The 27,783-nt window shown below is 37.2% G+C and overlaps 1 protein-coding gene across 17 annotated transcripts in view; it reads right to left on the bottom strand.

The window, feature by feature from the left end:
* The window catches only part of QKI (QKI, KH domain containing RNA binding), a 157,544-nt gene that overhangs the window by 20,929 nt on the left and 108,832 nt on the right, over positions 1 to 27,783 (bottom strand). For all 17 annotated transcript variants that reach the window (XM_042025084.1, XM_042025074.1, XM_042025077.1 and 14 more), the window contains one exon: positions 768 to 855. In XM_042025084.1, coding sequence (XP_041881018.1) covers positions 768 to 855 — 88 coding nt within the window. The remainder of the gene's footprint in view (positions 1 to 767; positions 856 to 27,783) is intronic.

Here is a 27,783-nt window from a genome sequence, read left to right as displayed (position 1 = left end):
GTGCTTACATTTGACATCTGTATCACAGCTACAGCAAAAACGTACTTTTGAACAGCATCAGCAACTATATTTTCAGGAGGAGAAATTAGATTTTTCAACTGAAGTAAATAATTTGTATCACACAGAATAGGTATATGCTTTCATTAGTAGGTGCGTGTAATTAATTTTCAAGTGTAAACTTGTGCATACATGCGTTTGCAAAAGCATCTTCACACAAATGTAATGGAAGTAATCGTAAAAATGGCTCATTACATCACTGATCCCCGTGAACTCAGCTGTGAAATCAGTTGATGAATTGTTGGTAAAACATAACATTGGGGGTATACATGCAAGCAAGATGAAAGGAAGGAATATAATACAGAAAAACGTATCCTGAACATCTGTAACATTTTAAAAAATTAAATCTCTAAAAACAAAAATGCAAAGGAGTCAACTGTCCTGTATATGCTTTATGGAAAAAATGACCATAAAATAGAAGAATCTGACTTAGGGGTTGAGGTTTTTTATACCATATATTTGTAAATATTTCAACCCATACATACTGGTAAAAAAACAATGGGGCAAGAAACAAGCTAAAAAAATCCCCAAACTGAAATAACTTCTCCCCCAAAAATCTTTTACAACAGCTACCTACAGTTTTGTTGGGTTCTTACTGCCTTCCATTCTCCAGCGTAAATTGCCACTGTACATTTTCCAAAGGTAGCCTTAAGATTCAAAACCTGCAAACACTTCTATGGCATTGACCCTTGAGCTTATGACATGCTTACGTGATTTGATGTTGGCATCTCTGTAGGTGCCATTCAGAATTGCAAGCTCCATCAGCTGCATCTTTTTAAGGCTGTCTTCTCCTTCTGCCTGCGTAGGAAAAAATGGGAAGAAAGTCAGGATTATGAACTCACTAGTGCACAAGATGTAAGTGACCTAGAATAAAACTGTTCAAGTTTTAACCAAGCAAAATATCTGCTTTCCATTAGTCACAAAAGCAGCAAGCTTTGTCAACTTTTCCATAAAATTAAGTGGAAGTTGCTTGTTGACTACCATTAAGACTTGTTGACAAATATCTTAAAAGAGTTTTGAAAAAGGTTCATAACATAAATTATAAAAATTAAGGATGAAATGTAAGTTATGTTTGCTAGAAATCATTTAAGGAATTTTTTTCTCAAATACATTTTCATGTACTCCTAAAGGTATCTTTTAAAAAATTGTATTATTGGGCCAGAGGAAGAACAGAAATCACAAATTTTAAGCACAGCAATTTATTCTAATTTGCTCCACTGTAGTCGATACTGACTACTGGGAGGTGGAGCAAACAAAAAAATAAACAACAATCTCTAGTAGCTTTCCAGACAGGATATTGACAACTGCCCTGAGGCTGAATTCCTAATTCTGGCACACGTAGATGTACTCTGATGAGGATCTAACTACTATTTACACAGCATACACTACTCTTGGTTTTGCTTCAATAAAAACTACTTCCCTGAAGTTACCTACTCCATTGGTATTGTGCAGGATGCGTAAATATTAAGAAATGCTCACTTTTTCAGTTAATAATGAAAACATTTCTAAACATATAATTTCATTTTTAAGACCAGAGATCTTCTGATCTGTCTTTCCAGAAATACTACCATTTGTTTAGTCTACAGTCTATCGAGCAGAAAACGTGATTATGACATAGGAAACCCAAGAGGGATGGTCAACATCTACTTTAACGTTAGGTTACCACCTTGCCTCTTGTATGGCATGCCACTGCTGAAATTCCTAAGTCAGATGCATAAAAGAGCAGCTTTCCTGTGAGCTGCATTGCATTCTTCCTTTGCTAAACTGGATTTCTTGCATTTTTACTTATCTACTCGCACAATATTTTCTGGATATTTGGAACAGCATTTTCCATAACAGCTTGTTATACATACTTTACTCCCAAACTATGGATTAGTGATTTACTAAACTCCAAGACAAAAATAGTTTTCAAATTTTATCTAAGCAAATACAGTACTTATTGTGAGGTATGCTCAAGGGCCATAACCCCTTGCAAAGGTAACTTTTAGCAGCTGATTTTTAGCAACAGCTCAAAATCAACATGGTAAGATGGGTCAACACTGAATTCCTTTCAAATGTCAGAAATTGAAAGTCCTAACTGTAATACTGAGGACTTGCATAAACACCAAGATTACCACACAGTAAACATTCCAAATATACTGAAAGTTAAACATTTTCTTTATATGTTAAATACTGTATGACAGGGCAAGCTGACATTAATACTAAAAAAGTAAATACACATTCAATTACCATCTTAACTAGAAATTAATTGTACTGTTTAGTACTGAACCATCCAGAAATGTCAGACACCATAGTCCCATATACCCTTTGGAATACAAAATATGCCGATTCTAGCAATCTTAACGTGACACAGAACAGATTTACAATTTACACGCAAAATAATTTTATCTTCTTTTTTTAAGAAACAGTTTTTCCGTTGCATCTTTGCTGGTAAATTACCTAGGAAATCACGACACAATAAAACCAACTCCAAATCTACTTCCCTATCCAGAGTTCACAAATTCTTGTCATTCTGGGTATACCTTATCAAAGTTATTTTAGCAATACAGAGTTTTTTAATATAGTGGTTAGTCTTTTCCCCTTCCCCCATAAGTTATACTTTGTTATTTGCTTTTTGTTTGCATTCATGTATTTATTTATTTGAAAGTGTGTAACAAGAAAACCTCCTCACAACGTCAGCTGCATCTCCCATATAGTTCCATTAATGTTACTAAAATTGCGCACTTCCTCCAAATAAGACCTTCAGGTGATTGATCTATGCCATTAAAGACTCTCAGTAAATGCTGAATATTACATTCCACTTGCTGGGATAATTTTAGTAACCCTAATCCCAGATTTTGCACCACAATGAGTATTTCCCAATATAACTATTTGTAGGGTAATAATTTTAAGACAGAAAATACTTTTACCCTTTTGACATGGTCAAAAGAAGGAGATATAGGTCTAAGTAATCATTCTTACTTTAACATTTTCCTATAGGTCACTACTGCTTTCTATTAGAAAAGATGTTGCACAATTATTTAGGTTTTACAAAGTAAATTTATTAAAATAACAGTGGACTTAATCAAACAAAGCAGATCAAGTCCTTTGATTTTTGAGATTTACTTCTCTAGACTACTCAACAGTTGATAAATTTTTCTTCTTTTAAACAGATTCCAAAACACAGCTTAAGATATTCCCTTAAAAACTGTACCAGTAAAAAAATCAAAGATGCAAGATGTGGATTTGCATTACCAGACATCAACACTGTCTTTTGACTTCTGGTACTTTGATTTTTAAAGCATTTATTAGATAGAAAAAAACCCCCAACCCGAACAAAAACCCAACCCCACCACTTTAAAAACACGTGTAATGCTGGCCACAAGGTCATCGTTCCGACTCCTCCCAGAAGATGGCACTGTTTGTTGCACAATGCCATCTCTGCGGGACATGGGTGCTCAGCACTGCTCGCACCACCCTACCAGGGCTGCTCAAAATCCTGCCAGCCCCTCGCACCCTGAACTTGGAACAGTCATTTGCCACCTCTGCTCAAGGTGAAATCACAGAGGCGGCCAGGACCACTTGGGACACGCTGTCATGTCCTTCATTCTCTGGTACCAAGTTCTCCACTTGAACATCCTTCACCAATTGCCAACCCCTCAAATTTCCAAGAGCTGCGACAGAGCAAAGGGCACATGTTTTCCCTGTCCTATCCTCTCGCTTCTTTGCTGACAGATGATCAAATGAGGCACATGAGATCTATCTTAGCTCCAGGCATTCCTGCAGGCACTCTCTGTTTAAAGCAAAGAGAGGTTGCATCAGGGATACAAAGGCAATCCCTAAAGGGACAGTACATTACCTGTACAATAACTGCAACAAAGCTCAGTCATTTGTACCAAAAGGAAGCTACTTTGAGCAAACATCAATAAGGTCACTTAAAACCAGATTTGCATTACTAAGTTGAAGCTCAAGTGATTGACTCAAACCTCTCATCCTCTTAAATCTCCAGTGCTTTCCTTGTATTGTATCATGTACAATATAACATGCAGATTAAAAAAAAAAAAAAAAAGCCTTAAATGGTATCTTGAAACATAATTCTTTAAATGTAAGCAACTACTTGCAAATGCTCACTGCATACAAATAGGGAAGAGATGGAAGCAGTAAATCCTAACAAAGCCAACTGCACACAGACACTGCTGGGTGCTGTTCTGTGAACACACAGCCTGTAACTCCTCACAGTAGCTCAACTCTACTTCGGCTAGCAATAAATAGACCTAAAGGAGACCAAATGCCAGTGAGAACTATCATTTTAAGTAACTTGCCTTCTAATCTTTATCAGTGTAGGATTAATAGTTGCAAGGCTCAAAACACGAGTAACAACAAGTTCAACCTACATGAAGTCTCTGGGAAACACTTCCTAAAAAAACACAATTTCAAACTAAGTAGACAGTGCTGACCATACAAATGCCCAGTTAAAACCACAATTGTCTCCCCTACTTTAGACAATACTGACAGTTTCACAAAAAAAAAAAGAAAAAAGAGGAATGCAGTTTATTATATAACTGCTATTAGTAAGAACTTGTTTCATGTCATGAAATGGGGAGCTCAGATAAAACACTCCAACGAATTCTTTTCATTATCAATGCCCAAGCTATACTTCAACCTCAGATACTCCAAAACCTTCAGAAAATCCCTTATTTTTAGGCACTAAAATGCCTCTGATTCTCATGTGCATACAGTGTACCCTGAAGAGTATCATACAGTTTAGCTTCTTATTTATACACAAAACATACATACACTAGATAAATTTGTTATCCAGGTGGAAGAGAGACAGGCATGCAGACTCCAAAGGTAAATGCCTTCATTGTGCAATGTCAATGAAGGACTTCAGCAGATGACAACAGTTTAGAGAGATGAAAGGTGGACTGATAGATTCTGTGTACAGTCAACTCTGAGACAAATTACACTGGAGAAGGAAAGAAAGATACTATTTAAAAGAAGGATCAAGTAGCAGTGTTTAGGATAGAGCAGAGATCCATAAGCTAGCATCCAGTGGAGACGGTCAGTGGCCACACTGCCCTGCCATACTGCTGCCAGACCCAAAAGGAACATCACTGCAGCTCAGGTAATTCAGAAACCAAACAACCCACTCACTTGTGCCATAGCTGGGATACCTTGTTCTGACAGAGCTCCTTGAGCCTTACAGTCTCATGTACGTAGGTCTCAAAATGTTCTCTGATTCTCATTATTACCAGGGCTGGAAGGGAAGGCTTTCAACATATCTCTACAAACATAGGTCCATTCCCCATATAATGCTCAATTTTCTTTTAAAGTAACTGCTTTGGAAAATATAACAGACACAATTTTTTTACACATTCAAAACAAATATATCCTCATATTCAGGTGATGTTAGTGACTTTCACTGACAGTCTAGCTTCCAAATGTCATGCATTTTGGATGATATCTTTGCAATCCTGTCACATCCCTGTACTTCAGCTGAATTCTCATGAACTGAAGTGAGCCCAGCCCTAGGAAAGGCTGCAGACAGTTTTATTATCCTGCACAAAATGCAGCGAAGTCTGGCTTTGGGGACCAGTCCTTCATAAGCTGTTCCAGGGCTGTCCTCTCAGGCTCAGAGCACGAGCAGCAAGTGGGTAGAGAAAAAGGTGGCAAAGCAAGACAATGGATAAATCAGCCAGGAATAACAAAGGCCAAAAACCAGTCTCCATCTTCCCCTGCTGGCTGCAGCAGGCCTGTCCCACCAGGTTCATGGGAAGAATGACCAAGGGCCTCAGCAATGTCACAGCACCAAAGAACACTCGCCTTCCAAGCACCTCAGCAACCTCCCCTGCAGAGCTGCCACCCTGCCTGCTCCACACCACTCCTTGTTAAACAGAAGCTTCGCCTTTCCTGCCACCCTCGGGGGGAACTCCTCCAGCTACCTAACATTTTGTCCAAGTCCATACACCCTTCTACACATTTGCTTCAAGTAGAGAATTCTTCTAATGAACAAGAATAAATACTTAAAACTGTTCCTCAAATAGAAAAGTAATTTGTAATTGCCACATAAAATAAACATAACTTTTCTACTACCTGGAAATACACACATTAAATATGAAGACCTTAATTATTCTTTAGACTGCCTATCTGCATAGTATAAGCCATCTACTATTTACTAATTTAATATGAATTTTGGTAAAACACAGTATCACCACTGAAATATTTTACTGTCATTGATCTGATCCTACTTATCCAGGAGGCAGTGGTGCTCCTCAAGGGTCTGTCACCCTGCCTTCCCCAAGTCCCCAGCTGCTCTATATAGCCAAACAGCTGCAGCTTGGAGGCTTGCACTGTGACACTGGCTGGACTCTAGGGCTCTAGAATGCTTTTATCTCCCTGACAAAGAAAAATCTTCCACTGCAATTCACTTGTAGATCAGTAAGTATTCCTAACATACCATGCGCCAGTCAAACAGTCTTAACACATGAATGTCTCCATTCAGGGACAAAAACCTTCCATTCATAATTTATAAACAAAAAAACCTTACAGACATTATACTACCAATTCCTAGACGTACATGTATTAAACAAAAAAACAGATCTGAGCCATCAATATATTGTAAAACATACTACAAAGGCTAAAACACATCGGAATTTTGACACTAAAGCATAAATGCTTAAAATCCATGTTTGGAAGGTCTTTTTTTTCCATATCTAAGTTGCTGAAAGTGATGTATCTATAGCAACAAAATCCTAGACAAGACGACAGGTAACTAGATGTAAAAGAAAGAAAAGATCTTTTTACTGTGAATGGGAGTACCTCAACTATTAATCAGTTACCTACTGCAAGAGATTAGATTTTATTTTTGTAAAGGCTTTTAGTTCTGGTAAATTACTCTATTAGTCAGTATTAAAGAAAACATCTCATCCTCCCTTTCCCTCAAAAAAATCTGGCAGAGACCTTCAAGTTTCCCATGCCCAGAATGTAAATATTGATAGTTAGAAGTTGCTAGTAAACATACGTAAAAGACTTTCCCATCCTTGATTATGCGCTTCTGAGGGTGATGGAGCAGAAATCCTACATAATAGGTTTGTTTGTTCTGAGGATAATTGGTCAAAGGGGTCTTTTCTGTCAGAGTTTGGCAGCTATTCTTATATTAGAGGAAACTTTCCCAAATACTTCTGAGACAAAGACTTCCAGACCAGCCATGTTTCTCAGAGTCCTGTATGCCATCAACAATACTACGGCACTGAACAGGTGGCAAACTATAGCTCGGTTATTTCTCTATTTCCTTTTCAACACTGACACACACTGCTATGGCTATGAGGACAGGCAAAGATAAATTAGCATCATTATTTCTTCTGGGCAACAGCCTGCTTATCTTTTTCAAAGCAATCTCTCAGTTCAAATGATATGCAAAGAAGACTTGTGCTGCTTCACTTGACAAATTCATTGGTCATAATGTTAAAGATACACTAGGGGGAAAAGGCATCCTATCTTTTTACACTTCCCGTCACCTTGTCCGACATATCCCTGTTTAATCATGATACTTGGCTTACCAGTAATACTTCTGACAGTCCTTATGCCCTCCCTCCCTCACTTTGCATTTCTGCACGAAGGAAATACAGATAAGGTACAGAAAACCAGCACGAAGCCTGTTTTCTAAGCCAGACTGAAATAACACACCAGTGGAACTCAGAAGTTTGCTTTACCATATATCCTCCCTAGATATTAGTAGTTAACACACTGGGATGGGGGGAATTTTGCTTGACCTTAACAGGTCAGCACTTCTTTACACCAGATGTGATGAGCTCATATTTAAATCACAAGGTTTTAGGCTTTGAAGGAAAAAAAAAAGGTTCCCCGGATAAGGTAAATTAGACCCTCAACAATACTTACTTTAAGAACTTGCTTTTTGCTTTGCCTTTTTTTTTTTTTTTAATTATCATTCCTATTTTCCTTGCACCTCTGTTTTAATGCTGTTAATAAAATCTGTGATAAGAATCTCTATACACCACACTGGAGAGCTTGAGCAATTCGAAAGCTCCATAACAAGAATACATCTTTCATGATACACATATACACATTAAGCCCCAAAAAATTCAAAAAGAAAGAAAAACCCCATTGTTACAGTACATTCTAAAATGTTTTTAAAGGACAGAATAATACTGAGATATGTTCAGATTTATTTGCAAGCACAGACATCTGCTGATATTTGTATTAAGATTCAAATGAATATCTATCAATCTAAAGCCATCTATGCAGTCTAAGGCATTAGACCTATTTTTAGCAACGTGCAACCCCAGCTTAAAAACTTTCAGAGCTGAACACTTTACTTATGGTATTTCTAGCTTTAGAATTGCTAGACATTCAAAATTCCTCCTCACTGGTTAGTTTAATTCTGAAAACAGCAGTTAAACTATAAGCACGCTGAATGAAACAGTACCAGGCAAGCCTCTTGTACTAATTTCCCACATATGGCTCTACCAGCAACATCTTGAGTTCCACGAGCATCCTAGGAATCTAAACAGAGCAGAATGCAAACACGACCTATATTATGCAGGTCTTTATTCCAGCGGTAGCCTTTGGAACAGACTGAACAGTGCCAAAACACTCCGACAGTGTTGACACATTCCACTTTTATCAGGACAAATTCATTAACCCATCATGAGTTTTAAGTAAATTATGAAAACAATTTAACCAATATATGCTACAGAACGACCTATGATCAAGGTGGTTGTTCTAACAGGTACAAATCAGAGGCAATTGCTAGAAATATAACAATGGAATGATTAATTAAAATATTTACAATTAAGTGTGGCTTGACCTGTAACATTTATTTTCCCTCTGTCATCCTAGGAGGTTTCTATTCAAAGTTTGAGTTTATACACTCCAAATAGCTGTAAATTGCCCTGAACCTCAAAGACGCCTAACTCAAATACTGGAGTGGGTCGGGACATGGGGGGGCAAGATGGGACTGGAGACATGGAGGAACCCTATTTAAGGGTTCCAAAACTAGTATTTTGTTGTGAACTCTAGAGATCCCAATGCTACATAGTTTTCTTTCCAGCTGTGCTAATGGTTTAGTACATAAACAAAGCCTTTCATTTTCAAAATGGCACTGAAATATGACTGCGTGTTTTCATATGGAAAACATGTCCAGTATGTTTTGAATCTGTTCCCATCCAGAAACACTAAAAAAAAAAAAAAAGAGAGAGGCAAGAAAAATGACATTTCATATCAAATTTAGTAACCAAGAAAGAATATGACAAGTCTCTCTCTTTAGAGCAACAGAAGACAACTAACTGCTGGTGACAAGGAGCACAAAGACTGTTGCTGTGAATTAGTACACATCTTTCAAGTGTATCTTCTCTCATGTGTTTCATTAAGGACAGGACTGAGGGCTGCGCACTACCACATGGGAATTCAAGCTGCAGTAGTAACTTCGAAGACATTTTTATCTTCAGCATGGGATGTCCTGAAAATGTAATACTGACTAACAAAATTAACTAATTTATTACAATATGGAGTAAACCCATGAATGTTCAGGCTTTTCCAGTTACAAAATGTTAGTATTCCAGGAGCAGTGGTCTTCTAATAGCTTCTTCAACTGTCACACCTACTGCTCTACTCACATTTTCAACAGAAATCATGACAGCTAAATGTGATAGAAAAAATTTTTTCTGCATTTCACCTACATCCCCTTTGTAAAATATTTGCTTAAATTTTTTTTTTTTTTCAAAGTGACTGTTTTCTGCACACACACCACCTCTAAGGTCGAGGTATGTAATGACTGTTACATGCAGAACTTTATATAAAGCCATCATCTAGAGAAACAGTATTGTCTTAAACTTAAGATAGACAAAAATTCAACCAATTTAAGTTGTACATTTCTAATACAACTAAGGAAACAGAAAATTGGAAGTTTAAAAGGAGATATGCACTCACTTTATACTTGCAGTAATTTTCAGCAGCTGCTAACAGGTGAATGAATACTAAAAGCTCACAATTACCCCAACTGCTTACATGTATATGAGCAGCCCACATGTGTCTCATGCACTTTACTGGTACTCTAATACTAATGTTTAAACACTGTTTAAAAACCGAAATTAGCTCTTCCATAAACACCACAGATGCCTCTCCAGTTCTTGAATTCTCAGAGCTGATGAAGTCCAGGAGAAGGGTGTGATAGTATTCCAACTGGCCAGTCTCCTCTTGTATGGCTGCTAAAACCCACTTTCACACAGCTTAAAAATACAGAGAAGTGAAAAAACTAATTGTGTGCATTCTCCTTAGGGGCCAAATATGTCAATCACAGGACCTTCCGTTGGAAGGCTCGGGCTGCTCGAGGCAGCGTGTTGCTAGGGAGAGGGCTTTCTCTGCTATTTACTGAGCTTTCTTTTCAGCTTTTAGAGACTGGCCAACCCTTATTTTCCACAGACAGGAGCGAGAACCGGCGCTGCCTGGCAGGGGCTGGCACAAAGGGCCTTTGAGGAGTGCCTCTTCCCCAGGGAGCCACGCCACTGCTGGGCACACCTGACCACTCACCATATCTCCTCCTCCTTCAGGCACAGCCCCAACCTGCGGCTACCGCCATGGATGGATGGCGAGTCCCTGCCTCAAGGAGGAAAGGCAGAGGGGAGCCATTCTGGCTGGTGAAGGCTGCCTGAGGAGCCTGAGCCGCACACAGCAGCCACAGGTGTGTGAGCTGTGAGGTGTCCATCACTTAGGAGCAGCAGGCAGCAAAGCACAGGTTTGATCACAAACTGACAAAAGGCAGCTTTTTGACCCCAGCCAGCCCTGAACGTTTATTCGTGCTGTCACTTAGGAGCAGAGGGAAGGCACTGAAGTTCCTCCTATCAGTTTGTATCATTATTTTGTTTCTATGTAACATAAATTTAGCATTAAAAATACTTTTTAAAGCCTTTTAAGATACTCTCAATTAGACGAAATATTTTTGATATCCACAAATATTACATAAAAATATACATGCAAGAGATTTTAATTTTTTAATCAATTCCTTTAATCTTAGCAACTTTAGTTACAAAAGATTAGTGGATTCTTAGTAAATCATGAAAATCATGCAGCATACTTCAGTTTCTTGTACCTATTCTAGAATAACAGAAGTGAGGGTATTTTGACTTTTTTTAACGCAGTCACAATTTTCCAGTATAATCATCCAGAATAATTCAAACATACACAAGTCTTATTTTAATTATCATAGTTCTTGGGGAAAAAAACCCCATGGAACCTGAAGCTGGAATAAGCGTCAAAGAAAATTAAACCAACTTCATATTTGAAGATATTCACCTTTTGGGCTTTGGGATATAATCACATACCTTAAGATCAGTATTTATCATCCAGATTTTAACAAATAAGAACCACCTAATTTTCATAATGTAGTAATATGAATTCAGTTTCTTACAGTATTCCACTTTGTATATGAGATTTTATTCTGCTATGTTTTAAGACCAAATTACAAATACTTATTACTGAAAATAGGGGACACCAGCAGTAACAAAAATTTAGTTTTGAAAGTATGACTAGTGTTTTAAAAAATACCCCTTACATTTTGAAAAAAGATACCAAGTTGCAATAAAAATACCTTGCCGTTATCCACCAATTTCTGCAAGAAATTTGTATTTCAGCAAGCTATGTTTATAGAGAACTTTCCTAAAACTTGTTAAATTAAAAAAAAAAAAAAACCAAGCAAACAAAAAGCCCCCAAGAACAACTAAAAAAAACCCCAATACCAACACCCTCCCCCCACCCCACTTCCCTCCCCCACTAAATAAAACAGTTTTTATAAAATGTGTTTTCTGGAATCTGCAGAAAAACCTACAGACTTTTTTCCCCCTTCCCAAGATTATGCAGATGCCATGCATAAATAACAAGTCTGCCAGTTTTATTTTTGGGCCATGTTTCAGAACTCTACCTTTCCCAAGCAAGCATAGGCTGTGACAGCTCACAGGGAAATGAGACCATGGTATAACAAACATCTTCTGTCCAGAAGGTACTGGGATTATGAGGGACCTGACTAGAGACTGGCCAAAATAAAGGACTAGCTAACCCATTTGGAAAATCCCTAAAGAAATTACTGACCAGGACTTTTTCATCTCTTTTTTTCCTAAAATCCTACATTACCAGAATCAACTAATTATAATTTATTTTCTATATAATAATTGAGCCTACATGATAAGACAATTAAGTTCTTTAAGTATAATCTTCTGCCCTAGAATGAGAGAAGTATGTATCAGGCCTATCTTAAATAATTAATTTCACCATTCTTCCCCTCTGCTCTACACACTAATTTAAAAATCTGCCTCCTCAGCAGACACAGACACTAAAGTAACCATTTAACAGGATTCACAGTATAAATTTCACTGCAAGTTAAAGGCTATACTGGGCCAGAAATAATCAAGACTTCTGTGCTTCTCTTTGTTGCTGATCATCACATGTTTTATAGTGTTGCATCTGAACAGCTTGCTACAGACTCTGGACCAGATATTACACAGATAAACTTCATTTAATGGTTTTCCTTTTTCATTTTCTAAGCAGCTGGGTACCTGAACAGTGGCTGAAACAAACTGCAGCCACTGAGCCATCCTAGATCAATGCTGTCATGTCATGCTCAGGAAACCATTCTTGACAGGATACTCCTGCAGTATTTCTACACAGCATCTCCCCTGTAGCTTCTAACGAACCTTAAATGCCAGATGCATATTGTAGGACCTTTGCAGAGAACAAGCAATGTCGGTATTAAAAATATTAATCCACCCTAATAACACCAAATTGTTCCAGTGGTAACTTAATTTCTTCCCACACACTTCCTACCAGTACCTTGCTCTTCACTCTCACTCTGTATTGTATTGATACGAGATTTCCACCTGCTTTCAGAATGATCCTTGAGTCCTGTTGAACAAGTAACACTTTACCATTTCTAGATTTCTGACTCAATTCTTCACATCCTTCTGTCTAAATCTGTTTGAATATTGTTCAGACACTCTGGTTCTCTAAACATTTACTGCTCTAATCCAATTTTTAGAAGAAACAAATTTAGACTCAGATGTTACAAGTATAGTTAGAATTAAGCTTTCAGAGACTGCCAAATTGTACTTTTGTATTTCAGCAGACAAGGTGCACAACCATAAGCAAAAGCAGCTTAAAATACATTTTCTACTACAAGATAAATCACCTTAGTGATTCTTAATCTCCTGAGCCTCAGAATCTCATGAATATTTCAAAATAATACCTAAATTCACACAGTCGCTAATTTTATGGACTATATTCTTATACCTAGCACTTTGCAGTAAAAACCTCCCTTAATGTGTGTAAAAAATAATACATAGGAAAAAAAAATCCCAAACCAAACTCATAGAAAGTCTATTTTAAGATTTCAGTTACAAGACATGGCTGAAAAATTAAGAAGTGAACCTAAAAAGTGATGCAAATTTTTGGACACTGAGAGTAACTGAAGAATATTCATTTACTGAGCATTAATGGGAAGAGACAAATGAAGTTCTTTTCCTTAGGCCAAGGGAAATAAGGACAACAGTGGTACAAAAGGTGTGAAAAGCAAGGCATATAATTCTGAAGCGATTCAAATAAATGGATAAATTAATGGAATTTTCTTTCAAGAACGTGTAAAAATAAGTTGCTGTGCATCAGTGCATGACTGAGTTCAAGAAGCTAAGACTCTGCAGAACAGAGGATGGAATGGGAATCAATCAGATGGAAAACTTAGGGAGAATAATTTCAGAGGAAACAAGTTCAGACAAGTCTGCCTAGCAAATACAACAGTCAATTTCAGAACGTAAAAAATTAAAATGCTATTCTTAAGATTTTTTTTCCCAGGCTACAAATTAGTTCAGGATGACTAGGCTGAGGTTTTACATTGCTGTCGAAGGAGTCAAGAATTATTTTTCAAGATGTAAAAAGCCTCTCAACTGGCACTCCTGTGGTACTTTAAGCCAATTTAGCTAGTGGCGGTCACAGTCCTACTCTCTCATCACTGTTGCTCTCCTGCACCCATCACTGAACCCAGGATTGAACCATGCCAACCTGCTCATCTGGCAACACCTCTTTTTTTTTTTAAACCTGTGTATTTTTCTGCCAGGTTACAAAACGGGAAGAGCTCAGACTGCAGACTCACCAGTAAGGGAGGAGAGACTGATGGGAGCTGACACCTCAGCATGTCAATTGACTCAGTTCCATGTGGAATCAGGAGTCTTAGTTTTGCTAATTCTGAAGACCAGCAGTTTTCTAACTGAAAACCACCACCTGACAACTAAATGAATTTCTCTTCATATTAAAATATTTAATTTCATTTTTCTTATTCCTCATTCTTTGACAATTTTTTTTTTAAAGTTTTTGCCCATTTCTTTACTTACAATCATTCTCCTTTCTGTCTTTCTTCTCTCTCAATGCCAACCTTCAGTGGAGAAATACTATTACAGCTTCTCTTGGCCAGCTGTACTGATCACACTCCTCTAGCAGTTACCTTAAACTGTCTGAAGTACATTTTCTCCATCTGTAGATCTGCTCATCAGGAGCAATGGCTACAATCTCAACCATTTACTTAATACTCCAAGTATACACATTCATATTTTGGAGAGATCTTTGACCTTCTTTGGTATTTGCAGTCCATGTTCTAAAAACACTGAAAATAACTAATTTCAAACCTCTTTAAAAGCATCATCATCCTAACCTGGCAATTCTTACACCTTATACCAGCAACTTTAAAACAGTAGCAGTTAAATAGCATAGCCAGTACTTATGAAACTCCATGTTAAGAAACATGGAGTTTGCATGGTTTGATAGTGAGAGGACTCTACAAAAATCAGTTTCCTTATTGATATTTTTTCTTTTTTGTGTATTACATTCTTCTATAGAACTACCTTAAGTGAGAGCTGCTGATTTTCTTTAGCCAAGAATTGTACAACTTAGACGATGCATTTTGTTTTCATGTCTCTGCATGCAATGTTAATTTTAGCATAAGAGTATATAAACACTCTTCTGACCTGGAGTTCAGATACCCACAATACACATGCTAAGAACCTGCTCCAAAAAGTTTACAAGTTAGTAAGTGAAAAAATTGTAGAAGGAAACAAACTGTTGGAATCTAAAGATCAAAGGCAAAAGTAACAATGCCCCAGCAGATGCAGAACTAAACGGAGACTGAATAAAAATACTTGCTAGAGAGGTTATTAGAAAAGAGGGAGTGCCCAGAGAAGAAACAGCTGCTATCCCCACTGGTCTAACAGCATGCACATTTCTTTGATTCTCTGGATTCCTGGACCAGCAGGAGCCAAGAACCCTCAAAATATAGCAAATTAAACACAGAGAACAAGTACTTTGCATAGCTTCCCACTTCTTCCCCATTATGGTATTCCCACCTTTTCTGTGTGCACATCCATGACACTTCCTCTGTGTTCTCCAGTGGTGGCTGAGACATTCAACAAGGTGATTTACCTCTCCAAAAACCCCAGAAAATTTGTGAGTTACTTTTCTAGCACTTAGAAAAATCTGAAAAGTGTTCATTTATTATATCCATCCACAAATTAATTAGCCTGCAGCTGCATTCACCAGTGAAGCAGAGAGCAGACTTTTGCTTTCAATATGGAACAACAGACTCATGACAACTCCTGAGAACATACTTTTATCTGGAATCAGATTCAGAACTAAGAAGGCCCATCTCAGTTTTACATAAACCCAGACTTTTTTCTGTATGCCATATTTTAGATGGTAAAACTATAAGGTTTCTCCTACACTGCTCATGAGGTAAAGGACAGAATACCCTTCAAATGAAATATTCATCGTCTATCAGGTAACTTGCCTGATGTATGTTTTCATATACCCTGGAGAAGGATGTTTCTGATGTGACCAATCAGTAAGTTTTAGGTTACGAAAACCCCTCATTAAAAAAAAAATACAGTGAAATACTAGGCAGTAATGCCCACCTTCCCCTTTCACAGGTATTGCAAAACTAAAATCATACTATGTAGCCCAGATTCAGTTTTCTGTAATTTTAAAATATCCTTATCTCAACATCTGACCCGGCCAAAAAATCCTGCCAGTTTAATCTTTTCCTGCACTCCTACTGCCACTTATTTTCACCTCAGTTTTGCAAGTCAAGCAGAGAGGAGAAGAGGAAGAATGCACAAAATGTAAAATAATATAGGTCCCAATCAAGCCTCACAACCTAGGGAACCAAAATTCTAAAATGCAGAAAAAATCCAAGATTTTGAAATCTGAAAACTGTAATACCTTTTTATTTTTCCAGGTTTTTTACTGCCTGATTTCTGTAAATAGCATCAATTTGCAGAGCTCCTGTAAGGTATTGGAATTAAGGACGTAAGTGAAGCACTCAGTTCAATCTAGTATCCCAAAGAGTCGTCTGAAGCATTGCCTTTTCTACATACTTTTTTTAATGCTCATAATGTCCTCTAATCATTTAGCAACCCTCTTACAATACAGAGTGTAGAAGGTTTCATAGTTTCAGTTTCTCAAGCCACTTCACACTTAGATAATACCTTTAAATTTTGCCTTCCAATATTAACTCTTTTAAGAAATAATAAAGTATGGGGGTGGGGATCAATTCTGATGAAATCAATTCCCTGACGGTATTTCTCAAACTTTAAATGAACAGTTAAAATTCTGAGTATTAGTAAGAGTAAATGCTGCTCTTGTTGTCTTCCAATTCCTTTGGAGACATTTCTAAAGTTTCACAGAAACAGGACCCTGAGGCTACCAAACAGCTTCAGCTGCATCATTAGTAACAGTTCAGGAATTTGTTAGAACTTAGCAGCTGTTCAACCACTGAATCACCAGCACAAATTTACTATTTTCCTTTTCTAATTCACAGGATTCCTGCTAGTGATGTAAGATTATATCAAGGAGTTCTAACCGGTTTTTTATGGCTTTAAACTAAAGTTAAAATTGCTGCCATTACGGCAGTACTGCCCTCTTTTTAATTAGTTCCACCTCCATATCCTAATAGTCATGATGAGTAAAGATTTGAGATATGTACTCCAAAGGATCACAAGGCAACATTTAAGCCTTAAGCTATATAACTGATATAAATTATTTTGGGGAAAATATTGCATACTGTTTCAAGTATGACATGTCCTTGAATATACATTTTTAAAGCTATTATCAAAATATTCAAGCACGTATAAACTTTCCTATTTAAGTTACCCGATCTAAGCGGCTAGGAGAACATAAACACATGCTTCCAAACAAGCGGTGCAAAACACCGGTCATCAGTTCTTCCACAGTCTACTACAGCTGACTTCTCGAGCCCAACTGAAGGTTAAACAAGCATAAGTGATGTTCATCACTTGAGGCACTTGTGAAAGCACGAAGTCCATCTTCTCACATTTCAATAGCATCGGTGCTGACAAAGAAGTCAGCAGGTTAAAGCCCAACTCCCTTTAGAGAGAAGGCAGGCCTGAGCTGGGAAAACATTTACATGTGACCCAAGAAAAAAAAAAAAAAAACAACAGTTTGAAGGGCCATAGGACCTTATTTGTTTTCGAAAGAAACCTCAATGCCCTCCCTCCCCTTTCAGAAGCAGATCTGACAAGTGTTGTAATAAATATTACATGCACAGAGGAAAGTTGAAATCAATAGCAGGTTAATGTTTATTGAAACAATACAGAGAACCATTTATAATAGCATTACTTGAAAATAGATCTAATCTAGCAAAGGAAATTCAATTTATGTTTAGAGCAATCAGATTTTGCTTTTTACTCCGGGGATTTGTTGCAAACTATGTCTCTCAAAATGTGCTTACTGTACTGTATTTAGCAGAAACAGTTTAGCCTTAATAAGCTGATAGTCTGCAAGGGAGCATGGATCAACTTATTCTCATTAAGAATGTAAGCAGCTTTCTAACAGCCTTCTTTGCTGTTCAGCCCATGCCAGAGAAAGCAGGGATCTCTCCTCTAAACCCCGTAATTTATGAGTTTCTTCAAACTCGCCAAATTGCTTTAAGTAAACGCCTCTTATATTTGAAAATTCCCATGGCAACTCATTTAGTTTGGCAGGAAGGCAGACCCAAATTCAATCCTTTTATCCTCCTGCTAAACCATTACAATGGTAATTCTGCTCTGACACTCTGAAGAGACTGCTAATTACCGTACTCGGGTCCCCAGACAGATTCCCCATTCAGATTAAAATGGCTGTGCACGGCAGAGAACAGCAGCAACACCTTTGTGTACAGGAAGGGATGTACTCTCACATTACGGCTTTTTACAAGAGAGGCTCCAAGACTTCGAAGACAAAGCATCTCCTATCCACTAAGTCATGCAGAACAAACACTGAGGAAGGCAAAAAGCCAGCTGCATTGACAGCGAAGGAGACAACGGGACCACTAAATTCGGTGTGCTGAATACTGAAGATACTTAGTCACCTCTCAAATGAAATTAATTAATCTTGTTATTGCTATTATATACGGCATGTAATAGTCTAAACTAGATATCAAGGAACTACATAAAATGCTACTGAGTATTGTGTCATTATACTCCACGTGCAAGAGCCCGGTCTCTCTGTCATGAGAAAGTCTCAATTTTTAAAAAGCCACGCAGGCCCTTTTACAGCGTTATCTATTTTGAGAAGGGGATGTGAGGATTTTGTAGCAAAGCTTTTTTTCCCCCTGTCATTTTTAATCGAGAAAATGCGAAGGAAACTAATGACTGCACCCTTGCTCTTTTGCCCTAGCTGTCCCCTCTTCCATTGAAATGTAAACAGCAGCTCAATGCTGAAGAGAATAAACATTTGCTGTCTCTGGACTAACAGTGTATTGGAAAGCCTAAACCCTGGCTTAACTCATTCTTCTACAGCAAATAAAGATGGTGGTCTGTCCTCCCAAAAAAATTAATTTTAGTCTGTCTTGGTCATACCACCACTTCTTTTGGAGCAGGAACACCCACAGTAAACATTACAACAACTTTTCTTCCTTTCTCCAGATGGAAACTTACCAGAACTAGTAAAGAACTAAGTGCACAAAAGTAAGGCACATTCTTAGAAAGTTACTCAAAAGGGAAGGAAGCCAACTTTTAAAATGTTCGAGAGAGAAATCAAGCAATGCATTTAATTTCAAAACGTATCGTCTGATTTCTCTTTTAATCTGAAGTGAACAGCTTACATCTCATACTTTTTCTTCAAAAGATGATTTTAAATTGTGCATTAGTTTGATTCATAACATTTGAGAAAGTTAAGCTTTCACTTAAAAAATTACTGAGGTATTCTAAACCTACTGCATATTTGTTTTAAGAACAGATTTAGTTCTAAAATCCTATATGCAACGGCAAACAAGAAACCCAAAGACAATTTTATCATGCAACATTTCTAATGAAATGCAGCTGTACTGTTAAGAACATCATTAAAGTGTAGGCTGACTCATCTAACAAAGCAGTCAGATCCATCTGGCCCAATTAGTGAAGCAGTCTACAACTTCTACCAACAGGAAAGTAAAAAAAAAAACAACCTAAAAAACCCCAAACAAATAACCCCACAACAAAACAACAACAACGAACCAACCAACACCACTACACACACACAAAAAAAAGCCCAAAACAAAACAACCCCAAAAAACCCCTCATATATTGCTCCATCTGACCTTTACATGCAATTCATTCTGTGGTTTATAAGGATGCTGGTGAAGTCAGGACTAGTACCAGAGGTACAATCAATCTAACAATGTACTTTAATCTGAGAAGCAAGGAGCATTTGAGATAAAACCATACTGGATGCATTAATTATGCCTGCCCATATATCATACTTGCCAATTTTATTAATTTTTTAATTAAGTGCCTATTGGTGTTCTTGATAAGGTCTTCATATATCTGTAGAACATTCAATGCATACCTACACTGCAGCATCTTACACTGCACATACAGTGTAAATTTACTGATGTATTACATGTGAGACACCACCTACGCATATTGAATGCAGTATGGTCCCAGGTACTGCATACAAATTCCTCTACAGATAAATGTCTGCCACTCCCATCCTCCCCCCAAGAACAGTTCAACTTCAAATTTCAACTACAGAAATATCGCTCATCTTCACTTAAATAAGAATTAGTGCCTGGTGTTATTACTAATACTTTAATAAGGATAAAATGTAATTTTAATTTTGTGGTTTCTGGCAATATTTTTACATTTAAGACTGTACTATACACTTGTATTTGGCAGTTTACAAATACAAAGAAGCTCCTTTGCCTTACTGTGATGGTAACACAGACTACCACCCACACTTCTTTACCTTGCTTTGCCATTTGAAAACAGTTCATCAGTCCAGCTGGACAGCATCTGAAATCACTATATAGGATTCATATTTTGGATTGCAGTAAGTTTGTTCTTTTGTTTTTTTGGCTACCCCATGAGCCACCAGACAACAAAAAAAATTTTGGTTTTCATTTTGATTATGAAAGCATTCACTAGAAACGTTCTTTATCAACTGAGCCTTATTACCAACTGAGCCCCCAGTTTTAACCCTTCTGAAAGCTCTTATTTCAACTGTCTAGGATACAATATATTGTCAGTCTTACTGGGGAGAGGAAGGGGCATCTCAAGAATAAGAAAACCCAACTGGTTTACCTAATGATATCCAGCAAATAACACAGCAGAAGCTTTTGTGCAAGTACATAAAACTGTTGAGGGTGAGGTCTGGATGTTAACTGGAGAGGCCTAAGTGACAGACTGGTTCATATTCGATTTTACAAATTCTTTTCCCAAAACATCTTTCAGAGGAGGCTGCAGGGCTCAGCAATGATTCAGAAATACCAGCTGCTATGGTTTCCTGAAAGCAATGTATTTTAAATGAGGCAACATATAACAAATACTCTGGAAGGTAGTGGAGAGTTCACAGAAGCAGTTTTGGAAGTAGTTTCCTATACTTCCAAAAGCAAGTGTGGATAGATTAATGAACCAAAGAACTGTTCTTGAGCAAGGTCATCACTACTGAGATGAGAAGCAATTTCACTTGCATCAGATCCTTCAGGATTACAAGAGTCTCTCCAAGCAGGATGATACTCTGGGTTCAATACAATTTTCTTCCTTTTGCAGAACTCGCATGTACACAGAAAGGACAGGATAACCGTGCTCTGGCTAGCACCCCTAAGATGTTGCACTTTGGGTATCAAGAGAAAAGAAGAGCTCTGCACTGCACTAAGTACTTGTCATAGGAAGCAGAACTGAGACTTAAATCCTCATCAGACGTATTTATACTTCTGAATCAATGAACACCGTCACAAGTGAAGGCATAGACACATATTATCAACCCGCCTTTTCCAAGCAATTACATGGAAAAACTCTTAAACCCGGCTTTTAGATGGTGCCATTTTTTGTCTCTCTTAAATGTGGGTTATGTGGCAAACAGGACAGATACTGTTCTCTGCCATAAATGCAACACACCCACGTGCTTTTGAGAAAAAGAAACTTTTCTCACCAGAAACTCAAAAATAATCCTGACAAAGTTAAGGGAGTATAGCCATAAGCCTGAGGTCAAAGACAGGAAAAGAACTGGTCTAATCAGTCAGACATCTAAAGGATGCCACAACAGTAAAGTGAGAAGGTAACTGTATAAAGAAGCACTGAAAGGATAATTTGGGAAAAAAAAAAAAAAAAGAAATATTCTTCTCCCTCAGAATCCACAGTACACTCTTATTTCTATGCTTTGGAATGTAATATTTACTTGTTTGGATTGATACCATATGCTATTAATACAATTGTTTTAGAGCAATATGGACATGTTTAATTTCTATAAATACAACTACGTTTTTCCTGAAATTACTTTTTTTTTTATCATAAGTAACAGGCTGGTAGTCTAAAGTAAAAACTCAGTTTTTCTACTTTTTACATAAGCTTCCCTTGAAATACAAGCTTTTTAGAGAAGCCAAAAAGTCATAAATTTACTGGTCTTATGCCAGTTAAGGTTCCCTGCTAATCAATTGTTTTAATTAAACAGGATTCTATTTTGACATTTCTGTGAAAGAAATTAAAGAAAAAAGCAAAGCTTATTAAAAAAACCCCAAAGTGATTGACATCAAAACACCAAAAGGAGTAATTGTTTTCTCTTTCCCCTCATGATTCTAGTACATATCTCCATCAGAAAGAGGCTACTGAATCTAGAAAGAGAAGCCATGCCTTAAATCACAAGTGCTTTACATTAAATGACATGGAATCATATATATAGTTTCCTTAGTTCCCCTGAACCTTAATATTCGGCTGAAAGCCTATATGTGATTGACATTTGAAGAAAATTAACTAAAGAGACTAAAATACAGCAAAAATAAATAAAACCAGCACCTCAGGTGTATGTTGGGGATTACATCTCAACTACATCATCACAGAAGTTGTCTTAGCAAAGATTTCTAAAGTTTTCAACTCAATTTGAGACTTATAGTAAAAATTAATTCCTAGGTTCCTAAACCTAAACCACTGATGCACACAACTGTGCATCTTTCAAGTTCTTAGAAGTAAACTAGACAGGTTCTGCCTCCAAAAATCACCTGTAAAACTACTTACACTGCTACAGAAGAAAGAGCATTCCAGTAATGACCTGTCACATATTCATCATTAAGTAAACATTTACCTCTCAGAGTATTTAAAAAAACAATAAGGTGCTCTCACCACATTTTACAGATGAAAAAGTTTAAGGTTTATTTAAAGTACCTTTGCTATCATAGGAGAAAACAAGTGTTGCTATGACCTGATATATTTTAAAAGCCTGATTTTTTTTTAATGTTTATCTTTCTTGAATCTGACTGACCTTTGGATCTTCAGAAGTAAGAGATTTCCCTGAAGCTCTCCTCACTGCTGAGTAATAAAGTATCTCTTCGAAGAGTTCTCCACCATCCACTAAGAGAGGAGCTGATACTGCAAGGATGACTAAAGGAGTCCCTCTCCACAGCCCAACCACCTTCTTTGGAAATTAATCAGTGACTTCAGAAATGACTACTGCAAGGCACATACAGGCTTTTCACTTGCAGGCATTAAGAAAAAACAGTATTCTTCCCAATGCTGTGTCAATAGCCTATCTGTTCCAAATGCCAGGATACCACTAATGACAAATCAGATTAGCACAGTGTTACCATACATACTGCAGCGGGTTTAAACCAGGAGAAATCCAGACACTCCTCTCAGCTCCCTTGGTCTTTCAGAACTTATCTTCCAAGACAAAAAAAAAGTGACTATACTACTGCAAACAGCTTTTCTGAACAATACATGAAGATTTTATTATTCAACATACCTGATGTCTGTTGACAGTAATGATTTTGACTGTTAATTCCAACGAACTAAGCAACCAAGCTTTATTTTAAAACTTTGAAACTTTTCTTTAAGATCCTGGAAGCTACAGGTCTGCTCATTAAAAACTGAAACCTCAGACTAGCAGACAGAAAAATAAGGCCACCGGCTGCCTAACATAGCCAAAAGGCTGAGCAAAGAACTGGAATTGCCCACTTCCAGCACCACAGCACTCAAGTGCCCATGTACACTTGACAAATTGCCACTCCACCTTCTAGTTCCATTTCACCTGATTATCATTTGCTTGCTTTAGTACAACTGTATCAGCATAGCTGCCAAGAAAGTCAGGGTAGCCAAAGTTAGAATTCTTGTTTTCAAACTAGGACACAAGCTAGAGAATGAAGGAATCATAAAGATTCTAAGATGAGGGCATAGCAATGCATGCAATTACTTGACTGAAAATTAGTCTTCATGAATACTGCTTCAAATGATCGTAAGACAGCAAACTCCAAATGGTGGGTTTGGAGCTTTGATGTTTTCAGTCTCATGAAAAAGGATTTGTAATGTACAATTTTGGAGGCTGTAGCAAAGTATCTATCAAAGGCTGGAATTATTTATTTATAAACTTCTTAGTATCTACAGCTGTGTTTGGTCAAATAGAAAACCTCACATCTTCCAATCCATTTATAAAAAGCTGCAATATCAAAGGACTGGATATAGTGCTAGAGACCTCTGACTTCATTAGATTTGCTGGTGCTGAAGTTTCCTTCTATCCAGTATTTCCAAGTGATTTGGAATATAAAACACATCTCACTTTACAACTCAAGTTGAAACTGATTAACACAATTTACTACATACACAGATGTTGTGAAAACATTAAAAATGAGCTAATAATGGTAATACTGAAAATGTAAAAGGCAGTACTGTTTTCATTAAGCTATCCCTACTAATAAAATGTTTGAAAACAAGGCAGAGACTTTAAAATACTTACTGAAATACAGAAGATGCAAGATAAAAAATTATAAAACTCGTACCATTTCCAACAACAGACAAGAAATATACTACTTAATAAGGAAAAGCATTTAAGATTCTATCAACTGTTTTCCAAGCAATGCAACTTTCCAGTAAGATTTCATCTATCACTTTCCAGGATGGTTTACCACTCTCCAATTTATTATAAAGTATGTTACAAATGGCCTAGTCCAAAATCATATAAGCTATTTAACATAATCAGCTCCAATCTCTTATATCATGCCCACCTATGTTAATCCTGCTAACATATCCATAATTCCCCTGTTAAAGTCTTAGCCTATAAACAAATTGTGAAAGAAAAAGAAACCATATTATCCCACCACTGGAAGCTCTGGTATTTCTGTACTGTTTTAAAATAGAAACACTTAAGTTTTCTATTGAATAGTCAGTGAAAAACCCTTGGCGCTTTTCCACAGGTTAGAATTTTCTGTGTCTGACGTCAAAATAGCATAATGTAGACCAACTAGATGACTGTAAATCATCAGTCAGCATTAAACCACAGATGTCTGTATGACAAACTTTACTTCGGTATAATTAGAAATCTAGATTTCAAAATTAACACTTGCAATAAAGAATGCTTTAAATGGCTGGAAAAGGGAGATGTTTACTGGTTCCTTTACTATTGTTTCACACAAAAATCTTTGCAATTGCTATGATCCTTCCAGAAACCACTCCAAGGTGATTCATGCATGAAGTGATCTGACCTCCTTAATACAGTCTGGTTAGTGTTAAGCATTAAAATGTGTTAAAAGTGCAGGATAACAAAGTCCTACTCTTTATACTACATCTCCCCAGGAATCACAGTTCTACAATTACCATTTCTTTCACTTAGGTATAAAGTTGCGATAGCAAAAAAGAAAATCAACCAACCAAAAGTCAACTGTAACTAGAAATGAAGGATAAGAAAAATAATGCATGGGTAATTCACTGCAGTTTTGTCACCATCTTCATTAAGATGGCCAGACAAGGAGAATTGTAGCCTAATCATCTGCTTTTTGAAAAAGTGGAGAAATGCTGTAACAAGATTTTATATAAAGATCCCAACTTATATTTTCTGTTCCAGGACCATCAACAGAAAACAAACAAAAGTATGGAAGAAGAAGTAATAAGAAGAAAAATCTACTAGAGGAAGCACTGGGAAAATATCCAAGACTAGAGGAAGCAAAATTAAAAAATGAGATGAAAAATTAAAAAGAAGTTACAGGTACCACAAAACAAATTACTAGAATAGGTCAATACCATTTTTTCTTTCAACTATGTCTACCAAAAAAACCAAAGAGATTAAGCTCATTTCTGGAAGACAGACAAAACCCATGCAGAACCTAATTAGAGCTCCTAATCAATGCATAATCATGCTTTAGAAGGGCATGTCCCAACTGAGTTTCAGGCAACAGAGCTTCTTTGTTCTCTTTGAGAAGAGTCCATTTTCTAAGTTTCCCAAGGTCTTTTCCAGACTTTAGACCTACCACTTCTCTAGTCATACATTTGCAACACCTTAAATAAATGAAAACAGAGGATGGTGGAGAAGAAGGAAAAGGGGAAAACAGAGGGTATTCAACAGTAACTGTAGGTAGGCACAACTAACTAATTTCCTTGGGTTCTAGAAGCCATCAGATGTCCAGAAGATTCAGAGTAACAGCTGGATTAAGGTGCTTATAAATAACTGTTGGAGAAGCTTCTTTCTGCCATTAGTATAAGGAAAGCCATGGGGAAGTAAGAATCCCTATGAACTGTTCCCTAAGTTATAAGCTAATAAAACTAGACATATTTACAGTTATATTTGGTCATGACTATGTCCAAATTTGTAAAACAATCAACTGAAATGTATGAGGGCACAGATCACCATAAATTTGTACTTGCCATTTAATTACTTGTCAACTTTCTGAAAATGGAAAGTTGAAAACCAATTTATCATCATATTAAAACCAGCACATTTTATATCTCTTTTCAAAATTATTCTCATCACAGAATCACAGAATGATTGGGCTTGGAAGGGACCTCATGACACAGTCCAATCCTCACCCAGAGCAGGCTGCAGGGTATGGCATCCAGGTGGGTTTTGAATATATCCAGAAGGAGACTCCACAACCTCTCTGGGCAGCCTGTTCCAGTGCTCTATCACCCTGAACAATATTCTGATGAATAATTCTGATTTTCTCCTTTGTACTATGACGATCATTTCAGCAAAGTTGACAAATTCTAACAAAATTTAAACCAGATTTATCTCAATTCAGCTGAAAATCATCACGATATGTTGTAGTAAATATGGTCTCAAAAAACCATTTCCATTCAACAGGTAGTATTTTGGTGGTAATGAACCACTGGTTTCCACCACAGTACACAATGATGGAGAGAGCTACTTCTCACTTGCAGCTGGCCCAAAATAATTTAGTTAATACTAATGTAAACTCAAAAATTTAACACTGCAGTGACATATCAAGTACAATATGTAAACACTTCGTATGTGAACTGGTGTAAGAAATTCATGTTCTTATTTTTAAAACTCAGACTTGCATGACAGTAAATACTTTCAGGAAAGTAAGACCATTAAAATGAATAGCAGAATTTACTTAAGGACTGCTCAACAGAACTCTCATAATTCTTTATTCCGTTTGTGAATAAGGTACTGAAATTACCAGTACTAGACATACTGGACAGTGGAAAACACAAAGAGGAATACTTACAATCCTCTTTTGTTTTCCACTGCCATAACAGAAATTCACTGTAGCAGGATATTTTACTCTCATGCTATTTGCAGGTGAACATATTCACTCGCAGTTGTACAGAAATTTGTTTATTTAAGGGATGTCTGCTGCAGTACCATTTTTCCCTGTCTGCCTGTTCTCAGGCTGTCAATTCTGTCAGTGCTAAACCAGGCCTGACTCTGTAGCAAGTCAGTCAGTGAGGTTAAGCTCTCCACCAAATGGACTCGCCACACGGTCAGATGAAGGCCAGGGCTTTCTGACGCAAAACAGGAAGCAGGAACAGCAAATCATGAAGGAATGGCAGGACTGCAGCAGCCCTTGGTTCATACGGTCATGGAAACATTAAGTCCGCTTCATGCTACTAAAAATAACACATTATCACCTCTCCCCCACATCAAAAAGTTTACCACGTTATCTAGTAGTCGCTGCCAAGATGTTTGGCTGCTTCACTGCCCTTCGTACAGAGCTTCCCGTCTGATCGTTCACCCTGAGAGACTTCTATCGGAACTGACAAAGCAGACATAACATAGGAATTTCCTAAAATGCTCTTAAGGACAGCAGTATCCTTTTTCTGCTACTGCATCACTTATTAATTTCATGACTTGAACTGAATAAGCAGCAAACAATGGATTGCACAGCATGACCAACATTTCAACAGGGAAACTATACAAGGCAGCACTATATTCTCACTCATGAAAGCAAAAATGTAAAACCAATGCACCATGTAGGAATGAATCAAAAGAGCTATTCAAGAAAGT

Source organism: Corvus kubaryi, unplaced genomic scaffold (assembly GCF_017639235.1).
Source record: "Corvus kubaryi isolate FWS band 111438036 unplaced genomic scaffold, C.kubaryi_AGA036_p1.0 37266, whole genome shotgun sequence".
Lineage (NCBI taxonomy): Eukaryota > Metazoa > Chordata > Aves > Passeriformes > Corvidae > Corvus > Corvus kubaryi.
This window is presented reverse-complemented; position numbering and strand designations above follow the sequence as displayed.